Source organism: Oncorhynchus gorbuscha, linkage group LG01 (genome assembly GCF_021184085.1).
Source record: "Oncorhynchus gorbuscha isolate QuinsamMale2020 ecotype Even-year linkage group LG01, OgorEven_v1.0, whole genome shotgun sequence".
Taxonomy (NCBI): domain Eukaryota; kingdom Metazoa; phylum Chordata; class Actinopteri; order Salmoniformes; family Salmonidae; genus Oncorhynchus; species Oncorhynchus gorbuscha.
Genome location: NC_060173.1, coordinates 119,567,934 through 119,590,014, shown reverse-complemented (window position 1 = coordinate 119,590,014; position 22,081 = coordinate 119,567,934). Strand labels below are relative to the sequence as shown.

Sequence of the window (22,081 nt, the reverse complement as noted above, 5' to 3'; positions counted from 1 at the left end):
ACAATGGTAAGGAACAATGTGATTGGTAAAGAGAATAGAACAATGGTAAGGAACAATGTGATTGGTAAAGAGAGTAGAACAATGGTAAGGAACAATGTGATTGGTAAAGAGAATAGAACAATGGTAAGGAACAATGTGATTGGTAAAGAGAATAGAACAATGGTAAGGAACAATGTGATTGGTAAAGAGAATTAACAATGGTAAGGAACAATGTGATTGGTAAAGAGAATAGAACAATGGTAAGGAACAATGTGATTGGTAAAGAGAATAGAACAATGGTAAGGAACAATGTGATTGGTAAAGAGAATAGAACAATGGTAAGGAACAATGTGATTGGTAAAGAGAATAGAACAATGGTAAGGAACAATGTGATTGGTAAAGAGAATAGAACAATGGTAAGGAACAATGTGATTGGTAAAGAGAATAGAACAATGGTAAGGAACAATGTGATTGGTAAAGAGAATAGAACAATGGTAAGGAACAATGTGATTGGTATAGAGAATAGAACAATGGTAAGGAACAATGTGATTGGTAAAGAGAATAGAACAATGGTAAGGAACAATGTGATTGGTAAAGAGAGTAGAACAATGGTAAGGAACAATGTGATTGGTAAAGAGAATAGAACAATGGTAAGGAACAATGTGATTGGTAAAGAGAATAGAACAATGGTAAGGAACAATGTGATTGGTAAAGAGTAGAACAATGGTAAGGAACAATGTGATTGGTAAAGAGAATAGAACAATGGTAAGGAACAATGTGATTGGTATAGAGAATAGAACAATGGTAAGGAACAATGTGATTGGTAAAGATAATAGAACAATGGTAAGGAACAATGTGATTGGTAAAGATAATAGAACAATGGTAAGGAACAATGTGATTGGTAAAGAGAATAGAACAACTGCTGTTGTTATGTTGTGTGGGATGATTAAAAAAAAGCTGATTCATTTAGCTTGTTCCTTACTACAACACCTTACCAATCACATTGTTCCTTACCAATCACATTGTTCCTTATTATGGTTAACACCTTACCAATCACATTGTTCCTTACTACAACACCTTACCAATCACATTGTTCCTTACTACAACACCTTACCAATCACATTGTTCCTTACTACAGGCTTAACCAATCACATTGTTCCTTACTACAACACCTTACCAATCACATTGTTCCTTACTATGGCACCTTACCAATCACATTGTTCCTTACTACAACACCTTACCAATCACATTGTTCCTTACTAGGGTTAACCAATCACATTGTTCCTTACTATGGCACCTTACCAATCACATTGTTCCTTACTATGGCACCTTACCAATCACATTGTTCCTACAGGGTTACCAATCACATTGTTCCTCAAATCACATTGTTCCTTACCAATCACATTGTTCCTTACTACGGCACCTTACCCATCACATTGTTCCTTACTACGCCACCTTACCAATCACATTGTTCCTTACTACGGTTACCAATCACATTGTTCCTTACTATGGCACCTTACCAATCACATTGTTCCTTACTACGGTTAACACCTTACCAATCACATTGTTCCTTACCAATCACATTGTTCCTTACTACGGCACCTTACCAATCACATTGTTCCTTACTATGGCACCTTACCAATCACATTGTTCCTTACTACGGTTACCTTACCAATCACATTGTTCCTTACTACGGCACCTTACCAATCACATTGTTCCTTACAGGGCACCTTACCAATCACATTGTTCCTTACTACGGCACCTTACCAATCACATTGTTCCTTACTATGGCACCTTACCAATCACATTGTTCCTTACTATGGCACCTTACCAATCACATTGTTCCTTACTACAACACCTTACCAATCACATTGTTCCTTACTATGGCACCTTACCAATCACATTGTTCCTTACTACGGCACCTTACCAATCACATTGTTCCTTACAAATCACATTGTTCCTTACCAATCACATTGTTCCTTACTAGGGCACCTTACCAATCACATTGTTCCTTACTACGGCAACTTACCAATCACATTGTTCCTTACTACGGCTTTACCAATCACATTGTTCCTTACTACGGCACCTTACCAATCACATTGTTCCTTACTACGGCTCCTTACCAATCACATTGTTCCTTACTACGGCACCTTACCAATCACATTGTTCCTTACTACGGCACCTTACCAATCACATTGTTCCTTACTATGGCACCTTACCAATCACATTGTTCCTTACTACAACACCTTACCAATCACATTGTTCCTTACTATGGCACCTTACCAATCACATTGTTCCTTACTACGGCACCTTACCAATCACATTGTTCCTTACAAATCACATTGTTCCTTACCAATCACATTGTTCCTTACTACGGCACCTTACCCATCACATTGTTCCTTACTACGGCACCTTACCAATCACATTGTTCCTTACTATGGCACCTTACCAATCACATTGTTCCTTACTACGGCACCTTACCAATCACATTGTTCCTTACCAATCACATTGTTCCTTACTACGGCACCTTACCAATCACATTGTTCCTTACCAATCACATTGTTCCTTACTAAGGCACCTTACCAATCACATTGTTCCTTACTAGGCAATCCTTACCAATCACATTGTTCCTTACTACGGAACAATTACCAATCACATTGTTCCTTACTAAAGAATCCAATGGTACCAATCACATTGTTCCTTACTACGGCACCTACCAATCACATTGTTCCTTACCAATCACATTGTTCCTTACTACGAATAGAACAATTACCAATCACATTGTTCCTTACTACGGCACCTTACCAATCACATTGTTGGTACTACGAATAGAACCTGGTACCAATCACATTGTTCCTTACTATGGCACCTTACCAATCACATTGTTCCTTACTACAACACCTACCAATCAATTGTTCCTTACAATGTGATTTACCAATCACATTGTTCCTTACTATAGCACCTTACCAATCACATTGTTCCTTACTAATAGAACCTTACCAATCACATTGTTCCTTACTATGGCACCTTACCAATCACATTGTTCCTTACTACAACACCTTACCAATCACATTGTTCCTTACTATGGCACCTTACCAATCACATTGTTCCTTACTACGAGAATCACATTGTTCCTTACAAATCACATTGTTCCTTACCAATCACATTGTTCCTTACTACGGCACCTTACCAATCACATTGTTCCTTACTATGGCACCTTACCAATCACATTGTTCCTTACTACGGCACCTTACCAATCACATTGTTCCTTACTATTGCACCTTACCAATCACATTGTTCCTTACCAATCACATTGTTCCTTACTACGGCACCTTACCAATCACATTGTTCCTTACCAATCACATTGTTCCTTATTATGGCACCTTACCAATCACATTGTTCCTTACTACGGCACCTTACCAATCACATTGTTCCTTACTATAGCACCTTACCAATCACATTGTTCCTTACTACGGCACCTTACCAATCACATTGTTCCTTACCAATCACATTGTTCCTTACTACGGCACCTTACCAATCACATTGTTCCTTACTATGGCACCTTACCAATCACATTGTTCCTTACTATGGCACCTTACCAATCACATTGTTCCTTACTACGGCACCTTACCAATCACATTGTTCCTTACCAATCACATTGTTCCTTACTACGGCACCTTACCAATCACATTGTTCCTTACCAATCACATTGTTCCTTACTATGGCACCTTACCAATCACATTGTTCCTTACTATGGCACCTTACCAATCACATTGTTCCTTACTACGGCACCTTACCCATCACATTGTTCCTTACTACGTCACCTTACCAATCACATTGTTCCTTACTACGGCACCTTACCAATCACATTGTTCCTTACTATGGCACCTTACCAATCACATTGTTCCTTACTACGGCACCTTACCAATCACATTGTTCCTTACTATGGCACCTTACCAATCACATTGTTCCTTACTACGGCACCTTACCAATCACATTGTTCCTTACTAATGGCACCTTACCAATCACATTGTTCCTTACTACGGCACCTTACCAATCACATTGTTCCTTACTACGGCACCTTACCAATCACATTGTTCCTTACTATGGCACCTTACCAATCACATTGTTCCTTACTACGGCACCTTACCAATCACATTGTTCCTTACTACGGCACCTTACCAATCACATTGTTCCTTACTATGGCACCTTACCAATCACATTGTTCCTTACTACAACACCTCCAATCATTGTTCCTTACTATGGCACCTTACCAATCACATTGTTCCTTACTACGGCACCTTACCAATCACATTGTTCCTTACAAATCACATTGTTCCTTACCAATCACATTGTTCCTTACTACGGCACCTTACCAATCACATTGTTCCTTACTACGGCACCTTACCAATCACATTGTTCCTTACTACGGCTCCTTACCAATCACATTGTTCCTTACTACGGCACCTTACCAATCACATTGTTCCTTACTACGGCTCCTTACCAATCACATTGTTCCTTACTACGGCACCTTACCAATCACATTGTTCCTTACTACGGCACCTTACCAATCACATTGTTCCTTACTATGGCACCTTACCAATCACATTGTTCCTTACTACAACACCTTACCAATCACATTGTTCCTTACTATGGCACCTTACCAATCACATTGTTCCTTACTACGGCACCTTACCAATCACATTGTTCCTTACAAATCACATTGTTCCTTACTACGGCACCTTACCCATCACATTGTTCCTTACTACGGCACCTTACCAATCACATTGTTCCTTACTATGGCACCTTACCAATCACATTGTTCCTTACTACGGCACCTTACCAATCACATTGTTCCTTACCAATCACATTGTTCCTTACTACGGCACCTTACCAATCACATTGTTCCTTACCAATCACATTGTTCCTTACTACGGCTCCTTACCAATCACATTGTTCCTTACTACGGCACCTTACCAATCACATTGTTCCTTACTACGGCTCCTTACCAATCACATTGTTCCTTACTACGGCACCTTACCAATCACATTGTTCCTTACCAATCACATTGTTCCTTACTACGGCTCCTTACCAATCACATTGTTCCTTACTACGGCACCTTACCAATCACATTGTTCCTTACTACGGCACCTTACCAATCACATTGTTCCTTACTATGGCACCTTACCAATCACATTGTTCCTTACTACAACACCTTACCAATCACATTGTTCCTTACTACGGCTCCTTACCAATCACATTGTTCCTTACTCACGGCACCTTACCAATCACATTGTTCCTTACTACGGCACCTTACCAATCACATTGTTCCTTACTATGGCACCTTACCAATCACATTGTTCCTTACTATATTGTTCAACACCTTACCAATCACATTGTTCCTTACTATGGCACCTTACCAATCACATTGTTCCTTACTACGGCACCTTACCAATCACATTGTTCCTTACAAATCACATTGTTCCTTACCAATCACATTGTTCCTTACTACGGCACCTTACCAATCACATTGTTCCTTACTATGGCACCTTACCAATCACATTGTTCCTTACTACGGCACCTTACCAATCACATTGTTCCTTACTATGGCACCTTACCAATCACATTGTTCCTTACCAATCACATTGTTCCTTACTACGGCACCTTACCAATCACATTGTTCCTTACCAATCACATTGTTCCTTATTATGGCACCTTACCAATCACATTGTTCCTTACTACGGCTCCTTACCAATCACATTGTTCCTTACTACGGCACCTTACCAATCACATTGTTCCTTACCAATCACATTGTTCCTTACTACGGCACCTTACCAATCACATTGTTCCTTACTATGGCACCTTACCAATCACATTGTTCCTTACTATGGCACCTTACCAATCACATTGTTCCTTACTACGGCACCTTACCAATCACATTGTTCCTTACCAATCACATTGTTCCTTACTACGGCACCTTACCAATCACATTGTTCCTTACCAATCACATTGTTCCTTACCAATCACATTGTTCCTTACTATGGCACCTTACCAATCACATTGTTCCTTACTATGGCACCTTAACAATCACATTGTTCCTTACTATGGCACCTTACCAATCACATTGTTCCTTACTACGGCTCCTTACCAATCACATTGTTCCTTACCAATGATATTGTTCCTTACAATGGCACCTTACCAATCACATTGTTCCTTACTATGGCACCTTACCGATCACATTGTTCCTTACCAATCACATTGTTCCTTACTACGGCACCTTACCAATCACATTGTTCCTTACTACGGCACCTTACCAATCACATTGTTCCTTACTATGGCACCTTACCAATCACATTGTTCCTTACCAATCACATTGTTCCTTACTACGGCACCTTACCAATCACATTGTTCCTTACCAATCACATTGTTCCTTACTACGGCTCCTTACCAATCACATTGTTCCTTACTACGGCACCTTACCCATCACATTGTTCCTTACCAATCACATTGTTCCTTACTACGGCTCCTTACCAATCACATTGTTCCTTACCAATGATATTGTTCCTTACTATGGCACCTTACCAATCACATTGTTCCTTACCAATCACATTGTTCCTTACCAATCACATTGTTCCTTACTACGGCACCTTACCAATCACATTGTTCCTTACTATGGCACCTTACCAATCACATTGTTCCTTACTATGGCACCTTACCAATCACATTGTTCCTTACTACGGCACCTTACCAATCACATTGTTCCTTACCAATCACATTGTTCCTTACTACGGCTCCTTACCAATCACATTGTTCCTTACTACGGCACCTTACCAATCACATTGTTCCTTACTACGGCTCCTTACCAATCACATTGTTCCTTACCAATGATATTGTTCCTTACTATGGCACCTTACCAATCACATTGTTCCTTACTACGGCTCCTTACCAATCACATTGTTCCTTACTATGGCACCTTACCGATCACATTGTTCCTTACCAATCACATTGTTCCTTACTACGGCTCCTTACCAATCACATTGTTCCTTACTACGGCACCTTACCAATCACATTGTTCCTTACTACGGCACCTTACCAATCACATTGTTCCTTACTACAACACCTTACCAATCACACTGTTCCTTACTCACATTGTACCTTACCAATCACATTGTTCCATACCAATCACATTGTTCCTTACTACAACACCTTACCAATCACATTGTTCCTTACTATGGCACCTTACCAATCACATTGTTCCTTACTACGGCACCTTACCAATCACATTGTTCCTTACAAATCACATTGTTCCTTACCAATCACATTGTTCCAATACTACGGCACCTTACCCATCACATTGTTCCTTACTACGGCACCTTACCAATCACATTGTTCCTTACTACGGCACCTTACCAATCACATTGTTCCTTACTATGGCACCTTACCAATCACATTGTTCCTTACTACGGCACCTTACCAATCACATTGTTCCTTACCAATCACATTGTTCCTTACTACGGCACCTTACCAATCACATTGTTCCTTACCAATCACATTGTTCCTTACTATGGCACCTTACAAATCACATTGTTCCTTACTACGGCACCTTACCAATCACATTGTTCCTTACTACGGCTCCTTACCAATCACATTGTTCCTTACTACGGCACCTTACCAATCACATTGTTCCTTACTACGGCACCTTACCAATCACATTGTTCCTTACTACGGCACCTTACCAATCACATTGTTCCTTACTACAACACCTTACCAATCACACTGTTCCTTACTACGGTACCTTACCAATCACATTGTTCCATACCAATCACATTGTTCCTTACTACAACACCTTACCAATCACATTGTTCCTTACTATGGCACCTTACCAATCACATTGTTCCTTACTACGGCACCTTACCAATCACATTGTTCCTTACAAATCACATTGTTCCTTACCAATCACATTGTTCCTTACTACGGCACCTTACCCATCACATTGTTCCTTACTACGGCACCTTACCAATCACATTGTTCCTTACTACGGCACCTTACCAATCACATTGTTCCTTACTATGGCACCTTACCAATCACATTGTTCCTTACTACGGCACCTTACCAATCACATTGTTCCTTACCAATCACATTGTTCCTTACTACGGCACCTTACCAATCACATTGTTCCTTACCAATCACATTGTTCCTTACTATGGCACCTTACAAATCACATTGTTCCTTACTACGGCACCTTACCAATCACATTGTTCCTTACTACGGCTCCTTACCAATCACATTGTTCCTTACTACGGCACCTTACCAATCACATTGTTCCTTACTACGGCTCCTTACCAATCACATTGTTCCTTACTACGGCACCTTACCAATCACATTGTTCCTTACCAATCACATTGTTCCTTACTACGGCTCCTTACCAATCACATTGTTCCTTACTACGGCACCTTACCAATCACATTGTTCCTTACTACGGCACCTTACCAATCACATTGTTCCTTACTATGGCACCTTACCAATCACATTGTTCCTTACTACAACACCTTACCAATCACATTGTTCCTTACTATGGCACCTTACCAATCACATTGTTCCTTACTACGGCACCTTACCAATCACATTGTTCCTTACAAATCACATTGTTCCTTACCAATCACATTGTTCCTTACTACGGCACCTTACCAATCACATTGTTCCTTACTACATGTTCCTTACTCACCTTACCAATCACATTGTTCCTTACTACGGCACCTTACCAATCACATTGTTCCTTACTAATCACACCTTACCAATCACATTGTTCCTTACCAATCACATTGTTCCTTACTACGGCACCTTACCAATCACATTGTTCCTTACCAATCACATTGTTCCTTATTATGGCACCTTACCAATCACATTGTTCCTTACTACGGCACCTTACCAATCACATTGTTCCTTACTACCACCAATCACATTGTTCCTTACTACGGCTCCTTACCAATCACATTGTTCCTTACTACGGCACCTTACCAATCACATTGTTCCTTACCAATCACATTGTTCCTTACTACGGCACCTTACCAATCACATTGTTCCTTACTATGGCACCTTACCAATCACATTGTTCCTTACTATGGCACCTTACCAATCACATTGTTCCTTACTACGGCACCTTACCAATCACATTGTTCCTTACCAATCACATTGTTCCTTACTACGGCACCTTACCAATCACATTGTTCCTTACCAATCACATTGTTCCTTACTATGGCACCTTACCAATCACATTGTTCCTTACTAATGGCACCTACCAATCACATTGTTCCTTCCTATGGCACCTTACCAATCACATTGTTCCTTACTACGGCTCCTTACCAATCACATTGTTCCTTACCAATGATATTGTTCCTTACTGGCACCTTACCAATCACATTGTTCCATTACTATGGCACCTTACCGATCACATTGTTCCTTACCAATCACATTGTTCCTTATCTACTGGTCATTACCAATCACATTGTTCCTTACTCTGGTCACCTTACCAATCACATTGTTCCTTACTATGGCACCTTACCAATCACATTGTTCCTACTATGGTCACCTTACCAATCATCATTGTTGGTCACCTTACCAATCACATTGTTCCTTACTCTGGTCACCTTACCAATCACATTGTTCCTTACCAATCACATTGTTCCTTACTACATCACCTCTACCAATCACATTGTTCCTTACCAATCACATTGTTCCTTACTCTGGTCATGGTTACCAATCACATTGTTTAGTCTGGTCATTACCAATCACATTGTTCCTCTACCAATCACATTGTTCATGGTACTACATCTCCTTACCAATCACATTGTTCCTTACCAATGATATTGTTCCTGGTACATGGTACCTTACCAATCACATTGTTCCTTAGTCTGGCACCTTACCAATCACATTGTTCCTTACCAATCACATTTAGTTCCATTACTACATCCTTACCAATCACATCTCATCTAGTTGTTCCTTACTACGGTTTACCTTACCAATCACATTGTTCCTTTAATCACATTGTTCCTTACTACATCCTTACCAATCACATTGTTCCTTACTGGTCACCTTACCAATCACATTGTTCCTTACTCTGGCTCATTACCAATCACATTGTTCTACCAATGATATTGTTCCTTACTATGGCACTTACCAATCACATTGGTTTAAGGAGTCATGGTACTACATCAACTAATAGTTTAGATCTGGTCATGGTACTAACAATCACATTGTTCCTTACTATGGCACCTTCACATCATCTACATTGTTCCTTACCAATCACATTTAGTTCTGGTACTACGGCTCCTTACCAATCACATTGTTCCTTACTACGGCACCTTACCAATCACATTGTTCCTACTGGTCATGGTACCTTACCAATCACATTGTTCCTTACTACAACACCTTACCAATCACACTGTTCCTTACTACATCACCATACCAATCACATTGTTCCATACCAATCCCATTGTTCCATTACCAATCACATTGTTCCTTACTCTGGTCACCTTACCAATCACATTGTTCCTTACCAATCACATGTTCCTTACCAATCACATTGTTCCTTACTACGGCTCCTACACCAATCATCACTGTTTAGTCTGGTCATGGTACCAATCACATTGTTCCTTACTACATTACCAATCACATTGTTCCTTACTACGGCACCTTACCAATCACATTGTTCCTTACTACGGCACCTTACCAATCACATTGTTCCTTACTATGGCACCTTACCAATCACACTGTTCCTTACTATGGCACCTTACCAATCACATTGTTCCTTACTATGGCACCTTACCAATCACATTGTTCCTTACTCTGGTCACCTTACCAATCACATTGTTCCTTACTATGGCACCTTACCAATCACATTGTTCCTTACTATGGCACCTTACCAATCACACTGTTCCTTACTATGGCACCTTACCAATCACATTGTTCCTTACTATGGCACCTTACCAATCACATTGTTCCTTACTATGGCACCTTACCAATCACATTGTTCCTTACTACGGCTCCTTACCAATCACATTATTTTCAGTGTCTTATCAGTGAATGGCTAAAACATTTGCCTTTTTTATGAAACCTTTGGCATTTCTATCATACACAGAGGGTTCGTCAGGACCTACATGTTCATCTACTGGCCCCCATGCTGAGCATCTCCCCCAGCATCCTGCTGACCTTCTGGGTGTCCACCTGAGCATGCTGGTCCCCCCAGTGGTCCAGCCACCCTGTGTAGAACTCAGAGTTCACCTGGAACACACAGGAGATTAGTCTGGTCATGGTACTACATCATCATCTAATAGTTTAGTCTGGTCATGGTACTACATCATCATCTAATAGTTTAGTCTGGTCATGGTACTACATCATCATCTACTAGTTTAGTCTGGCCATGGTACTACATCATCATCTACCAGTTTAGTCTGGTCATGGTACTACATCATCATCTACTAGTTTAGTCTGGTCATGGTACTACAGTCTGGTCATGGTCATCATCTAATAGTTTAGTCTGGTCATGGTACTACATCATCATCTAATAGTTTAGTCTGGTCATGGTACTACGTCACCATCATCTAATAGTTTAGTCTGGTCATGGTACTACATCACCATCATCTAATAGTTTAGTCTGGTCATGGTACTACATCACCATCATCTAATAGTTTAGTCTGGTCATGGTACTACATAATCATCTACTAGTTTAGTCTGGTCATGGTACTACATCATCATCATCTACTAGTTTAGTCTGGTCATGGTACTACATCATCATCATCTAATAGTTTAGTCTGGTCATGGTACTACATCATCTAATAGTTTAGTCTAGTCATGGTACTACATCATCATCTAATAGTTTAGTCTGGTCATGGTACTACATCATCATCTACTAGTTTAGTCTGGTCATGGTACTACATCATCATCTACTAGTTTAGTCTGGTCATGGTACTACATCACCATCTACTAGTTTAGTCTGGTCATGGTACTACATCACCATCATCTAATAGTTTAGTCTGGTCATGGTACTACATCATCATCATCTAATAGTTTAGTCTGGTCATGGTACTACATCATCATCATCTAATAGTTTAGTCTGGTCATGGTACTACATCATCATCTACCAGATTAGTCTGGTCATGGTACTACATCATCATCATCTAATAGTTTAGTCTGGTCATGGTACTACATCACCATCTACTAGTTTAGTCTGGTCATGGTACTACATCATCATCTAATAGTTTAGTCTAGTCATGGTACTACATCATCATCTAATAGTTTAGTCTGGTCATGGTACTACATCATCATCTAATAGTTTAGTCTGGTCATGGTACTACATCACCATCTACTAGTTTAGCCTGGTCATGGTACTACATCACCATCTACTAGTTTAGTCTGGTCATGGTATTACATCATCATCTAATAAATGAAGTTGTTGTAAAAAGCGACTTCTCACCAGAGGGCCTCTTGGTTCAAATCTCCTCTGCCGACTAAAAGCTTGGGATATGTTGACGTCTGAGTGGAGAACAAAAGAAGGGGGCTTTTAAAAACGATGTGCTGGCAACTATGTTACAACACCTCTCTGTTCCTCAACTCTGTTACAACACCTCTCTGTTCCTCAACTCTGTTACAACACCTCTCTGTTCCTGTTCCTCAACTCTGTTACAACACCTCTCTGTTCCTCAACTCTGTTACAACACCTCTCTGTTCCTGTTCCTCAACTCTGTTACAACACCTCTCTGTTCCTCAACTCTGTTACAACACCTCTCTGTTCCTCAACTCTGTTACAACATCTCTCTGTTCCTGTTCTTCAACTCTGTTACAACACAACACCTCTCAGTTCCTCAACTCTGTTACAACACCTCTCTGTTCCTCAACTCTGTTACAACACCTCTCTGTTCCTCAACTCTGTTACAACACCTCTCTGTTCCTCAACTCTGTTACAACACCTCTGTTCCTCAACTCTGTTACAACACCTCTGTTCCTCAACTCTGTTACAACACCTCTGTTCCTCAACTCTGTTACAACACCTCTGTTCCTCAACTCTGTTACAACACCTCTCTGTTCCTGCTCCTCAACTCTGTTACAACACCTCTCTGTTCCTCAACTCTGTTACAACACCTCTCTGTTCCTCAACTCTGTTACAACACCTCTCTGTTCCTCAACTCTGTTACAACACCTCTCTGTTCCTCAACTCTGTTACAACACCTCTCTGTTCCTCAACTCTGTTACAACACCTCTCTGTTCCTCAACTCTGTTACAACACCTCTCTGTTCCTCAACTCTGTTACAACACCTCTCTGTTCCTCAACTCTGTTACAACACCTCTCTGTTCCTCAACTCTGTTAAACTCTGTTACAACACCTCTCTGTTCCTCAACTCTGTTACAACACCTCTCTGTTCCTCAACTCTGTTACAACACCTCTCTGTTCCTCAACTCTGTTACAACACCTCTCTGTTCCTGTTCCTCTGTTCCTACCGGTCCTGTTCCCACCGGTCCTGTTCCTGCCTGTCCTGTTCCCGCCTGTCCTGTTCCTGCCTGTCCTGTTCCCACCTGTCCTGTTCCTACCTGTCCTGTTCCTACCTGTCCTGTTCCCACTGTCCTGTTCCTACCTGTCCTGTTCCTACCTGTCCCAAAGTCTATAGTGGCGTACATTCCCTCCAGGGTCCCGCAGGTCATTTCCCGGTCCGTGTTCCCGTCGGTCGTGAAGAGAACAGTTTTGTCCCCCAGGAAGAACTGGAACAGGGTCCTCAGGTGCCGCATGTAGTTGTAGTCACACGTATAGTAGCTCCCATACTCATTCTCTACCTGGTCACAGGTAGAGTCACAGAGAGGAAGGAAAATAACTATCTGGATCAAGGATTCATCACTGAGCATAATGACTCTACAGTTGAAGTCTGAGGTTGACATACACTTAGGTTGGAGATTAAAACTCGTTTTTCAACCACTCCACAAATGTCTTGTTAACAATATAGTTTTGGCAAGTCGGTTAGGACATCTACAATTGTTTACAGACAGATTATTTCACTTATAATTCACTGTATCACAATTCCAGTGGGTCAGAAGTTTACATACACTAAGTTGACTGTACCTTCCAGAAAATGATGTCATGGATTTAGAAGCTTCTGATAGGCTAATTGACATCATTTGAGTCAATTGGAGGTGTACCTGTGGATGTATTTCAAGGCCTGCCTTCAAACTCAGTGCCTCTTTGCTTGACATCATGGGAAAATCAAAAGAAATCAGCCAATACCTCAGAAAACAATTGTAGACCTCCACAAGTCTGGTTCATCCTTGGGAGCAATTTCCAAATGCCTGAAGGTACCACATTCATCTGTACAAACAACAGTACACAAGTAAAAACACCATGGGACCACGCAGCCATCATACCGCTCAGGAAGGAGACGCGCTCTGTCTCCTAGAGATGAACGTACTTGGTGCGAAAAGTGCAAATCAATCCCAGAACAACAGCAAAGGACCTTGTGAAGATGCTGGAGGAAATGGGTACAAAAGTATCTATATCCACAGTAAAACGAGTCCTATATTGACATAACCTGAAAGGCCACTCAGCAAGGAAGAAGCCACTGGTCCAAAACCGCCATAAAAAAGCCAGACTACGGTTTGAAACTGCACATGGGGACAAAGATCATACTTTTTGGAGAAATGTCCTCTGGTCTGATGAAACAAAAATAGATCTGTTTGGCCATAATTGACCCATCGTTATGTTTGGAGGAAAAAGGGGGGTGGCAGCATCATGTTGTGGGGGTGCTTTGCTGCAAGAGGGACTGGTGCACTTAACAAAATAGACGGCATCATGAGGTAGGAATATTATGTGGATATATTAAAGCAACATCTCAAGACATCAGTCAGGAAGTTAAAGCTTGGTCGCAAATGGGTCTTCCAAATGGACAATGACCCCAAGCATACTTCCAAAGTTGTGGCAAAATGACTTAAGGACAACAAAGTCAAGGTATTGGAGTGGGCATCACAAAGCCCTGACCTCAATCCCATAGAAAATGTTTGGGGAAAAGCGTGTGCGAACAAGGAGGCCTTCAAACCTGACTCAGTTACAGCAGCTCTGTCAGGAGGAATGGGACAAAATTCACCCAACTTGTTGTGGGAAGCTTGTGGAAGGCTAACCAAAACGTTTGACCCAAGTTAAACTATTTAAAGGCAATGCTACCAAACACTAACTCAGTGTATGTAAACTTCTGACCCACTGGGAATGTGATGAAAGAAATCAAAGCTGAAATAAATCATGCTCTCTACTATTATTCTGACATTTCACATTCTTAAAATAAAGTGGTGATCCTAACTGACCTAAGACAGGGCATTTGTACTAGGATTAAATGTCAGAAATTGTGAAAAACTGAGTTTGAAATGTATTTGGCTAAGGTGTATGTAAACTTGAGACTTCAACTGTACCTGCACAGTGATAATGTTCCCTCCGTTTGTATACAACCATGTCCTCATCTTTGGGAGAGGCTGAGGTGTATGTAAACCTGAGACTTCAACTGTACCTGCACAGAGATAATGTTCCCTCCGTTTGTATACAACCATGTCCTCATCTTTGGGAGAGGCTGAGGTGTATGTAAACCTGAGACTTCAACTGTACCTGCACAGAGATAATGTTCCCTCCGTTTGTATACAACCATCTCCTCATCTTTGGGAGCAGCACTGCCATCCAGGAACTCACTGCCTCCAAGTAGTCTGGATCAAAAGACGCTGATTAAACACAAGCAGCCAACCGAGACAGAACACTGGATTAGTCATATGTGCCAGGGATTGTACTGGATGGTTTTATGATACCTGTATCTGCTGAGCGGAGTACAATGTTTGGTTTCTGGAGCAGCCAAGCTGGTAAACCACCCTGAAAGAGACAGAAACTTAATGAACTTCTGACTACTACTACTGACTCAGATATTTCTGTCAGCTGACACACTGTGAGAAAAAGGGGAAGAGGAGAGTCAAAACAACATCTGTTACTCAGTGGTGAACCAACACATCCCTCCCTCTCTACGGTCCCCCAGCATGACACCAACACATCCCTCTACGGTCCCCCAGCATGACACCAACACATCCCTCCCTCTCTACAGTCCCCCAGCATGACACCAACACATCCCTCCCTCTCTACAGTCCCCCAGCATGACACCAACACATCCCTCTCTACGGTCCCCCAGCATGACACCAACACATCCCTCCCTCTCTACGGTCCCCCAGCATGACACCAACACATCCCTCCCTCTCTACGGTCCCCCAGCATGACACCAACACATCCCTCCCTCTCTACGGTCCCCCAGCATGACACCAACACATCCATCCCTCTCTACGGTCCCCCAGCATGACACCAACACATCCCTCCCTCTCTACGGTCCCCCAGCATGACACCAACACATCCCTCCCTCTCTACGGTCCCCCAGCATGACACCAACACATCCCTCCCTCTCTACGGTCCCCCAGCATGACACCAACACATCCATCCCTCTCTACGGTCCCCAGCATGACACCAACACATCCCTCCCTCTCTACAGTCCCCCAGCATGACACCAACACATCCATCCCTCTCTACGGTCCCCCAGCATGACACCAACACATCCCTCTACGGTCCCCCAGCATGACACCAACACATCTCTCTACGGTCCCCCAGCATGACACCAACACATCCCTCCCTCTCTACGGTCCCCCAGCATGACACCAACACATCCCTCTATCCCCCAGCATGACACCAACACATCCCTCCCTCTCTACGGTCCCCCAGCATGACACCAACACATCCCTCCCTCTCTACGGTCCCCCAGCATGACACCAACACATCCCTCTACAGTCCCCCAGCATGACACCAACACATCCCTCTACGGTCCCCCAGCATGACACCAACACCTCCCTCCCTCTCTACAGTCCCCCAGCATGACACCAACACATCCCTCCCTCTCTACGGTCCCCCAGCATGACACCAACACATCCCTCTACGGTCCCCCAGCATGACACCAACACATCCCTCCTCTCTACGGTCCCCCAGCATGACACCAACACATCCCTCCCCTCTACAGTCCCCCAGCATGACACCAACACATCCCTCTACGGTCCCCCAGCATGACACCAACACATCCCTCCCTCTCTACAGTCCCCCAGCATGACACCAACACATCCCTCTCTACGGTCCCCCAGCATGACACCAACACATCCCTCTACGGTCCCCCAGCATGACACCAACACATCCCTCTCTACGGTCCCCCAGCATGACACCAACACATCCCTCCCTCTCTACAGTCCCCCAGCATGACACCAACACATCCCTCCTCTCTACGGTCCCCCAGCATGACACCAACACATCCCTCTACGGTCCCCCAGCATGACACCAACACATCCCTCCCTCTCTACAGTCCCCCAGCATGACACCAACACATCCCTCTCTACGGTCCCCCAGCATGACACCAACACATCCCTCCCTCTCTACGGTCCCCCAGCATGACACCAACACATCCCTCCCTCTCTACGGTCCCCCAGCATGACACCAACACATCCCTCCCTCTCTACGGTCCCCCAGCATGACACCAACACATCCATCCCTCTCTACGGTCCCCCAGCATGACACCAACACATCCCTCCCTCTCTACGGTCCCCCAGCATGACACCAACACATCCCTCCCTCTCTACGGTCCCCCAGCATGACACCAACACATCCCTCCCTCTCTACGGTCCCCCAGCATGACACCAACACATCCATCCCTCTCTACGGTCCCCCAGCATGACACCAACACATCCCTCCCTCTCTACAGTCCCCCAGCATGACACCAACACATCCATCCCTCTCTACGGTCCCCCAGCATGACACCAACACATCCCTCTACGGTCCCCCAGCATGACACCAACACATCTCTCTACGGTCCCCCAGCATGACACCAACACATCCCTCCCTCTCTACGGTCCCCCAGCATGACACCAACACATCCCTCTACGGTCCCCCAGCATGACACCAACACATCCCTCCCTCTCTACTACGGTCCCCCAGCATGACACCAACACATCCCTCCTCTCTACGGTCCCCCAGCATGACACCAACACATCCCTCTACAGTCCCCCAGCATGACACCAACACATCCCTCTACGGTCCCCCAGCATGACACCAACACCTCCCTCCCTCTCTACAGTCCCCCAGCATGACACCAACACATCCCTCCCTCTCTACGGTCCCCCAGCATGACACCAACACATCCCTCTACGGTCCCCCAGCATGACACCAACACATCCCTCCCTCTCTACGGTCCCCCAGCATGACACCAACACATCCCTCCCTCTCTACAGTCCCCCAGCATGACACCAACACATCCCTCTACGGTCCCCCAGCATGACACCAACACATCCCTCCCTCTCTACAGTCCCCCAGCATGACACCAACACATCCCCTCTCTACGGTCCCCCAGCATGACACCAACACATCCCTCTACGGTCCCCCAGCATGACACCAACACATCCCTCTCTACGGTCCCCCAGCATGACACCAACACATCCCTCCCTCTCTACAGTCCCCCAGCATGACACCAACACATCCCTCCCTCTCTACGGTCCCCCAGCATGACACCAACATATCCCTCTACGGTCCCCCAGCATGACACCAACACATCCCTCTCTACGGTCCCCCAGCATGACACCAACACATCCCTCCCTCTCTACGGTCCCCCAGCATGACACCAACACATCCCTCCCTCTCTACGGTCCCCCAGCATGACACCAACACCTCCCTCCCTCTCTACAGTCCCCCAGCATGACACCAACACATCCCTCCCTCTCTACAGTCCCCCAGCATGACACCAACACATCCCTCCCTCTCTACGGTCCCCCAGCATGACACCAACACATCCCTCCCTCTCTACGGTCCCCCAGCATGACACCAACACATCCCTCTCTCTACGGTCCCCCAGCATGACACCAACACATCTCTCTACGGTCCCCCAGCATGACACCAACACATCCCTCCCTCTCTACGGTCCCCCAGCATGACACCAACACATCCCTCCTCTCTACGGTCCCCCAGCATGACACCAACACATCCCTCTACGGTCCCCCAGCATGACACCAACACATCCCTCCCTCTCTACGGTCCCCCAGCATGACACCAACACATCCCTCCCTCTCTACAGTCCCCCAGCATGACACCAACACATCCCTCTACGGTCCCCCAGCATGACACCAACACATCCCTCCCTCTCTACAGTCCCCCAGCATGACACCAACACATCCCTCTCTACGGTCCCCCAGCATGACACCAACACATCCCTCTACGGTCCCCCAGCATGACACCAACACATCCCTCTCTACGGTCCCCCAGCATGACACCAACACATCCCTCCCTCTCTACAGTCCCCCAGCATGACACCAACACATCCCTCCCTCTCTACGGTCCCCCAGCATGACACCAACACATCCCTCTACGGTCCCCCAGCATGACACCAACACATCCCTCTCTACGGTCCCCCAGCATGACACCAACACATCCCTCCCTCTCTACGGTCCCCCAGCATGACACCAACACATCCCTCCCTCTCTACGGTCCCCCAGCATGACACCAACACCTCCCTCCCTCTCTACAGTCCCCCAGCATGACACCAACACATCCCTCCTCTCTACAGTCCCCCAGCATGACACCAACACATCCCTCCCTCTCTACGGTCCCCCAGCATGACACCAACACATCCCTCCCTCTCTACGGTCCCCCAGCATGACACCAACACATCCCTCTACGGTCCCCCAGCATGACACCAACACATCTCTCTACGGTCCCCCAGCATGACACCAACACATCCCTCCCTCTCTACGGTCCCCCAGCATGACACCAACACATCCCTCCCTCTCTACGGTCCCCCAGCATGACACCAACACATCCCTCCCTCTCTACAGTCCCCCAGCATGACACCAACACATCCCTCCCTCTCTACGGTCCCCCAGCATGACACCAACACATCCCTCTACGGTCCCCCAGCATGACACCAACACATCCCTCTACGGTCCCCCAGCATGACACCAACACATCCCTCCCTCTCTACGGTCCCCCAGCATGACACCAACACATCCCTCCCTCTCTACGGTCCCCCAGCATGACACCAACACATCCATCCCTCTCTATGGTCCCCCAGCATGACACCAACACATCCCTCCCTCTCTACAGTCCCCCAGCATGACACCAACACATCCCTCTCTCTACAGTCCCCCAGGTGAGAATAGGACTTCCATCACTCTCTCTACGGTCCCCCAGGTGAGAATAGGACTTCCATCCCTCTCTCTACAGTCCCCCAGGTGAGAATATGACTTCCATCCCTCTCTCTCACTCTGCAGTCCCCCAGGTGAGAAGAGGACTTCCATCCCTCCCTTTCTACGGTCCCCCAGGTGAGAATAGGACTTACATCCCCTCTCTCTCTCTACGGTCCCCCAGGTGACAATAGGACTTCCATCCCTCTCTCTCTACAGTCCCCCATGTGAGAATAGGACTTACATCCCCCTCTCTCTACGGTCCCCCAGGTGAGAATAGGACATCCATCCCTCACTCTACAGTCCCCCAGGTGAGAATAGGACTTCCATCCCTCTCTCTACAGTCCCCCAGGTGAGAATAGGACATCCATCCCTCTCTCTACAGTCCCCCAGGTGAGAATAGGACTTCCACCCCTCTCTCTCTACGGTCCCCCAGGTGAGAATAGGACATCCATCCCTCTCTCTACAGTCCCCCAGGTGAGAATAGGACTTCCATCCCTCCCTCTCTCTACAGTCCCCCAGGTGAGAATAGGACATCCATCCCTCTCTCTCTACAGTCCCCCAAGTGAGAATAGGACTTCCATCCCTCTCTCTCTACAGTCCCCCAGGTGAGAATAGGACTTCCATCCCTCTCTCTCTACAGTCCCCCAGGTGAGAATAGGACTTCCATCCCTCCCTCTCTCTACAGTCCCCCAGGTGAGAATAGGACTTCCATCCATCCCTCTCTCTCTACAGTCCCCCAGGTGAGAATAGGACTTCCATACCTCTTTCTACAGTCCCCCAGGTGAGAATAGGACTTCCATCCCTCTCTCTCTCTCTACGGTCCCCCAGGTGAGAATAGGACTTCCATCCATCCCTCTCTCTCTACAGTCCCCCAGGTGAGAATAGGACTTCCATCCCTCCCTCTCTCTACAGTCCCCCAGGTGAGAATAGGACTTCCATCCATCCCTCTCTCTCTACAGTCTCCCAGGTGAGAATAGGACTTCCATCCCTCCCTCTCTCTTTACGGTCCCCCAGGTGAGAATAGGACTTCCATCCCTCTCTCTCTACGGTCCCCCAGGTGAGAATAGGACTTCCATCCCTCCCTCTCTCTACGGTCCCCCAGGTGAGAATAGGACTTCCATCCCTCCCTCTCTCTACGGTCCCCCAGGTGAGAATAGGACTTCCATCCCTCTCTCTCTACAGTCCCCAGGTGAGAATAGGACTTCCATCCCTCTCTCTCTCTACGGTCCCCCAGGTGAGAATAGGACATCCATCCCTCTCTCTCTACAGTCCCCCAAGTGAGAATAGGACTTCCATCCCTCTCTCTCTACAGTCCCCCAGGTGAGAATAGGACTTCCATCCCTCTCTCTCTACAGTCCCCCAGGTGAGAATAGGACTTCCACCCCTCTCTCTCTACAGTCCCCCAGGTGAGAATAGGACTTCCAGTAGACTACAGTCCCCCAGGTGAGAATAGGACTTCCATCCCTCTCTCTCTACAGTACCCCAGGTGAGAATAGGACTTCCATCCCTCTCTCTCTACAGTCCCCCAGGTGAGAATAGGACTTCCATCCCTCCCTCTCTCTCTACAGTCCCCCAGGTGAGAATAGGACTTCCATCCCTCCCTCTCTCTCTACAGTCCCCCAGGTGAGAATAGGACTTCCATCCCTCCCTCTCTACAGTCCCCCAGGTGAGAATAGGACTTCCATCCCTCCCTCTCTCTCTACAGTCCCCCAGGTGAGAATAGGACTTCCATCCCTCCCTCTCTCTACAGTCCCCCAGGTGAGAATAGGACTTCCATCCCTCTCTCTCTCTTCGGTCCCCCAGGTGAGAATAGGACTTCCATCCCTCTCTCTCTCTT

The 22,081-nt window shown here is 45.5% G+C and overlaps 1 protein-coding gene across 1 annotated transcript in view; it reads right to left on the bottom strand.

Moving 5' to 3' along the window:
• Window positions 1-22,081, bottom strand: part of glb1l (galactosidase, beta 1-like) — a 58,371-nt gene that overhangs the window by 18,988 nt on the left and 17,302 nt on the right. Inside the window, exons 4-8 of the mRNA XM_046295403.1 lie at window positions 15,805-15,865; window positions 15,611-15,705; window positions 13,623-13,803; window positions 12,452-12,510; window positions 11,148-11,259 (exon numbers count right to left, since the gene is read on the bottom strand). Of these exons, the coding sequence (XP_046151359.1) occupies window positions 11,148-11,259; window positions 12,452-12,510; window positions 13,623-13,803; window positions 15,611-15,705; window positions 15,805-15,865 (508 nt within the window). The remainder of the gene's footprint in view (window positions 1-11,147; window positions 11,260-12,451; window positions 12,511-13,622; window positions 13,804-15,610; window positions 15,706-15,804; window positions 15,866-22,081) is intronic.